The sequence below is a fragment of the Eurytemora carolleeae genome, unplaced genomic scaffold, assembly GCF_000591075.1.
Source record: "Eurytemora carolleeae unplaced genomic scaffold, Eaff_2.0 scaffold455, whole genome shotgun sequence".
Classification (NCBI taxonomy): Eukaryota; Metazoa; Arthropoda; class Copepoda; order Calanoida; family Temoridae; genus Eurytemora; species Eurytemora carolleeae.
Window position 1 is genome coordinate 171,183 of NW_019396342.1, and position 6,416 is coordinate 177,598.

Consider the following 6,416-nt stretch of genomic DNA (forward strand, 5'->3'; position numbering starts at 1 on the left):
AGGGGGGGGGTGTGTATGAAAAGTATAGGATATAGGTTATTGCCAGGAGAGCTCAAGGATGCTATACAAAGGATTTTTGGATAAAAAAATCCATGATAGTCAAATTTAGGATATATACGGGGATGGCTTTTATTTTGTCGTAGATCTTTGTTAAAACATTTTTAGTAGAATTCTATGTATTTAAAATAATAAAATTTCCAAAATGTGGCCTGCTATTTTTACACCGTTCAGATAGAGAAAGGGGTACGATATCTCTAGATGAATGAGAGATGAGAGAGAGATGAAAAGGGGGAAGATGTGAGGGGGGAGATGAAGGGGGTATAGAGATAGATAAGTTACGGGGAATTTTAATTTTAATTCTCCAGATTATACATTCCACTGCATACTCAGCACTTAAATCCTGTAGTTGTCATGAACAGCAGATCTTAAACTAAAGACATTACTCAGCAATGAAATCAGGTTGTAAGCTAGTTTAGTACAGTACTGGGGCAGCTCGCCTTTTGGCTTTCCGAAGTTTTACATGGTTCATCAACTTTTGGACCAGAGAAAACAGTCTAATAACAAATGAAAAACTGAGCGTAAGACAAATTTTTACATATAATGATTAATTATATTTTTTTTATTAAAAATAAATTTTCTGCAGGTGCTGTCCTAGTTTTCTGCCCAAGTTAACTTTTATTGTTTTATTAATAAAAATCTATACAGACAAGGGCTTAACCTTTTTTAAATTTTAGGGGGTGGGGCTTAGTTTGGGACCATCCCCCATGTCAAAAAAGCTTATTTTTACAATCGCAAACATTCGTCGACTCTGGAAAGGAGGGGTAGGCGGAAAGGAAACTGGGAGAAAAAGCTGGAATTGAGAGAGGAAAGAAAAAGGGCATGGATCGAGGGGAATGCAAATGTGCAGTTGGGGGAGGGTCAAGAGGGGGGGGTGAGAGGGAGAGGGAGAGAAGGGGGAGAGAAAGTAATTAAAAGAACGAGCCAGACCACACATATATAAAATAAGGAGTGAAGGGAGGAGAGGTTGGTTAGAACTGAAGATGTTAGTATGAGTAGTCCAGACGAATCCTTATCGTCCTTCGGTACAATTACTGGTCCGGACTGTGTCATATCTCTCATGCTTTCATCTCCGTTCTTATCGTCCAGATAGATCCTATCTCCTTTATAGTTTGAGTCTGCTTGTTCTTCTCCTCTATTCCACCAGTACTCCTCTCCTATACTCCGTCCTGAACCTGGAGTAGTTTCTGAACCAGGATTACTTTCATAGAAATAATCCATTTTTGGGGTCTTTACTGTTATAGTGTTCAGTTCTGAGAACGTAGATTCTGTTGTTGTTGTAGACACAGTTGTTGTTGACGTTGTACTTGTTGTTGTTGTTAATGTTGTTGTTGATCTATCTGTTGATGATGTGGAATCATACCGATCTCTCTGGGTTGAATTTAGAAGAAAACGTGGGAGAAAAACGGATAAATCCACGCAGGCGAAAGTCGTTTTCATGAATACATGAAGATCGTGACACTCTGGAACCCCCAGAATATGTGGATCTGCTAGGAGACTGCAATCCTTTTGTCCATGACAAGCAGATACAATCTGAGATGTTACGGATGTTTTCTCACACTTTAGAAGGTCTTGAGTAGGTGGTGTGGAATACTGATATCCAGGTACTCCATCCTGTTTATATCCAGGTACTCCAGGTACTCCAGGTACTCCAGGTACTCCAGGTACCCCGTCTTGCTGGTAGTTTTGTAAAGGACAATAAACATGTCCTGCAGAGGCAGAGGCAAAGGCTGCAGACATTATAGCTAGCCTCTGAGTGCTCTTGGAGCAGGATAGATTTAGAGCATCTCCTCCACATTCCACCCTAGACCGGAAACTTGCAGGTTTGCATTTATAAAGGATTTCAAGATGTCGCCTAAACAACTTGGAATTAGTATTTTGAAAATTTCAGTAAATATCATCAAAGGTTAAGAATTGATTTAAATTTAAATCTGTAATGAATGATTTAAACATTTAAATTTAATTCAATGAGCAAGGTACTCAGAGAAGATACAAAATTATAGATTTTGCAGTAAACTATGTTTTTTCAAAATATATTAGAAACAGAATAAATAAGCATTTAACTTAAGAATTAACACGTTAATATATTCATGTAATAATATTCAACTCGTATCTTAAAAGTGCCATTTAACAGTTAACTCGCCATACAATAAAAATATACATAAGAAGATAAACTGCCAACTCTATAATTAGTTTATCCTCTATTAGCCTGCGTTTCCCTGTAAGATCTAGGATTACAAGGTTGGATCTAAACAAATCTAAAACTGTTTATACGTGCTCTCACCAACCAAGAGGGAAAGCAGGATAACATGTAAATAAAGCTTTCCTGAAAACATGGGGAATAATTTCTATTTCCCATCATCGCCCCAATACTTTAATTTAGTTTTTTTCAATTTTGTCTTGTCTATCTTTTATTCTATGCACTTAGCGTCAAAACTGCTAAACCTATCGGGCCAAAAATATTTTGTGTTAATTACTGATTAAAACTCACATAACCCCAGTAAAAATTTCAAACAATTGCTTCCAAAACATTTTTATTTTTTAAAATTTAAAAGACAGGTCATCAATTAAAAGCTGGCATTTTTTATTTGAAGATGTACGTGAATCGCCCTCTAAGCCAAATATGCTTAAACTCTACATTTAAACCCTTTTCTGCTCTCCTACAAAACCACAGACTACACAGACTGCTTATCTCCTTTCACAGGGTGGGCTACGTAGGCCTAAGTTGACCCGGTACGACATGCTACGTTTTTACAATAGGTTTTTAGAGTGCCATCTCACGGCCACTTGTTGAACATAATACCCATTCAGGGGGTAAGTTTTACTTTTTTTAAAGAAATACTCCAATTTTAAACATGGAACATAACATTTAATAATTCAGTCTTTTTTGAAGATTTTTTGTTTCGTAACCAAAGGATCCTTAAATATCCTTGAATACAGAAGTTTGCTGATTGGTCGTGTTCAGTACTTGTACACAATAGAACATGCTGTGGAAAATATCGCATATTTTAGCTGATAATCGATCTCCTTAACTATCTTATCTCTGTGCAAAACTATACGCGTTGTCAAATAATAGAAAAGGTTCAAATATCCTTCATGAGAAGGCTTCTATATCGTTCTAAGAAAATTCGGTCAAAACTGCGCAAAAATAAGATAATAAAATACTTCAGATGAATTTGAGATAAATACAAAATTCCATATTTGTTATTATTAAATCTATTTCCGTTTAATGTTATTATACATTGAACGTGAAAGCGCATTTATAAAACTAAATATTTACAGTTATACTTGCAATGAAATGTAGACCGACAAGGATATCTAAGGAAATTAATTTCAAGCATCCGGTTCTTCTCCGCTCCTTGCAAAATATTTGAAAATTTAAAGGAAGTGTTCGTGAAAAATGAAAGCGGGTAAAGGCTTACGTCGAAAGAAATTCGATGATGATTGCTACAAATCTTACTTCGGTTGCGTCCATAAGGAGAAAATTGTTACGCATTACAAATTATGAAAAAATAACAAGAAATAATCCTTTTTAAAAACTTAAAATTTTTTAAACACATTTTCTAAGTTTTTCCTTTTTTAAATGTTTAAATCCACTAAAAATAATTTAAACTATGTCCAAGCCTCCACAAAAAATGTGCTAAAAGTAAGAACTGGAGTAACCGTCCTATCAGATCTTGTTGAGAACCTGGGCTATTAACCAGACTTGGAGAAATGTTTCGGAAATGTTTAAAACTTTTAATTAATTGAGATTCTTGAGAATCCTAAATCCTGATTACGGATATTTAGAAAAGTATAGAGCTCTCCTTTAACAAGATATCTCTTCAAACGACGTAATCTTAATGAAAACTCTTCTTTCCTTTCAAATACAACAACATTGAAGCCACAAAAAAGTTAACATTTAAATATTTGAAATACTTTGAAATCTCGCGTCTTCTAGTTGATGGGAGGGGGGCATTGTTCTATATCAAAGTTTGAGCCAGTGGTGTGACAGGAATTTGACCAGGGGAGGGGGCGAGGGTTGATTGCTTTTTTTGTTGCTTTATGGGGTATAAACATTGATCATTGCTCAGAGAAACCCCCCCCTTGGCCCCACCCCACTTATATTTGCCCCTGGGTGGAACCTCATTACTACCTGACTCTAGGACACCTATCTCCTCTTGATCCCCCTAGAAGAGCGAACCCAGTCTGTACAGAACAGGTTTCCTGGCCCTGGCACAGATCTTCTATCTGGCGTACACTGTCCCTCACCCGGCAGTCCTGTCCAGGTACAGGAGGGTCGGGCCGGTACAAATCCCCTGGGCAGATGGACAGGTTCGAGGATCTGTCGTACTGTACAAACTGTATGGAAATCTGAAATAAAGAAAAAAATGAATTTTTAGTTTATCAGTCTTTATAGAAACAGTGTATATTCTCAGTCAAAATACCTTTTAAGTTTTAAGAATCTCCGATTATGCTTTTATCAAGCATCGAAATAAGCAAGCATTACTTTAAAATCCCTGCTATACTCCAAGTCTTAGGGATTTAAAACCTTTATCTGATAAATAATGTAGAAGACATAATGCCTTAATCTCCGAAGTCCTGTTAGTAACTTAGTGTGTTGCTATTGTGCTAAAAAGTCAGCATAGTATTATAACTTGGCTTCTTTTGCCAAGCACAACATGAATATATCCTTTAATGTTTTTATGTAGCTTATCCCAAGGTTACAGTGGGGGGGGGGGGGTGCAACAATTTTTAAAGAATAAACTCATTGAAAAAATGTTCACCCAAAATGTTTGTGGTCTGAAATATCAATACAATGAGTTTAATTGAAAACGTGTAAGGAAAAAAAATAAAGCTCTCAAATCAACCTTTTAAAATCGAATTAGGTTTATTTCTCATGTTTCTCAACAAAATATCACGTTTATCTTGGATAGTACATTTCATAATTTAGAAAATACATTTTAGAAACGTACATTACTCCCTACTCCTAGTCCTACTCACGAGTACAGGGTTTTAATATAATCCCCAGGGAGGGTCTGGACAGACAACTGTATATCTAATACTTAGGATTGAGTTGTTAGAGAGATTTTAATTAAGAACAATATTTTCAAAATAAAAAGCTTATTGAAAATCTAATAGAAATTTGAAATGAACTAATTCATGAACTCTGTACTTACTTCTCTCTTTATTCTTTCTTACTTTCCACTTCTGTTCTTCTATACTCACTATTCCCATTTACGCTGAACTTACTCCCCCCCTCCCCCACCTATTACTCTGTTTTTACTTTACTCCCTTTAATCTTTCTTACTTCTTTCCCTCCCTCTTTACTTCTGTACTCACTAATCCCCTTTACTCTGTACTTTTCCCTAGTACTCTGTATTTACTTCCCCTTTTTATTCTGTACTTACTATCCATATTTACACTGTATTTGCACTGTATTTACACTGTACTTACTATCCTTATTTACAATATCTACAATATCATTTACTTGGCAATCTAAGCTAGAGGTTAATTTTACCATTTCTTTTTTAATATTGGTTTCACGACTAAAAATCCTCCAAAAACGTTTAAAACTCTTTCTTAAAAGTGTTTCTTAAAACTATCCTAGCTCCGGGTATATCTGGAGAACACATTTTGAAGATTAACATGTTTGCTTTGTAAATAATATTTAAGCACCCTCATGAGAGAAATAATTACTTCAATCCCACAGGGATGGCTATAGAAGGATTTGCACAGACCTTACAATACTTACAATTACAATATTTGGTTTTCCGAATTATCGAGTAAATCAATTCTAGGTGTATGTATTTTTAACTTTAGGAATTATCAAGAAATTTTATAAAAAACTACCTTGGTTACTTATTGTTTAATCTTATTATATATTTCTAACTAACAATCGAGAAGTTTTTGCCAAACTACCTGCTTAGTATTTAGCGAGTATAGTTCCTGACAAATTACCTCCTTATTGAGTAGTTTTTTACTTATTTGTTTTCTCTTAAAATCTTATACTAGTTTGGCAAAAAAAAGTGTTGCTTGTTTAATGTGTTTACTTGTTTGTCTTACACTTTTTTGTTCGTTTTACACATGTTTACATGTTTGGTTTATAAATACGTTTCCTTGTTTGGTTTGAATATGTTTACATGTTTGGTTTATAAATACGTTTCCTTGTTTGGCTTTATGCATGTGTTTACTTGTTTGCTTTTCAGGGTGCTGACTTGTTTGTTTGTGTGATGTTTAATATATTTGTTCAATGTTTGATGAATGTTTGTTTATGTTTGCAAGTGTACAAGACCTACCCTGAAGTATTGTATTAATATCTCTCCTCTGTAAATTCAGTCAGGTGTTGAAGTAATAATATATCAGGAGCCGGGAGGGGG

At 35.1% G+C, this 6,416-nt stretch overlaps 1 protein-coding gene across 1 annotated transcript in view; it reads right to left on the minus strand.

Annotated features, from left to right (window-relative positions):
- LOC111701319 (uncharacterized) overlaps window positions 1-6,416 on the minus strand; it is a 15,078-nt gene that overhangs the window by 1,791 nt on the left and 6,871 nt on the right. The window contains exons 2-3 of the mRNA XM_023472551.1: window positions 4,193-4,410; window positions 988-1,912 (exon numbers count right to left, since the gene is read on the minus strand). Of these exons, the coding sequence (XP_023328319.1) occupies window positions 988-1,912; window positions 4,193-4,410 (1,143 nt within the window). The remainder of the gene's footprint in view (window positions 1-987; window positions 1,913-4,192; window positions 4,411-6,416) is intronic.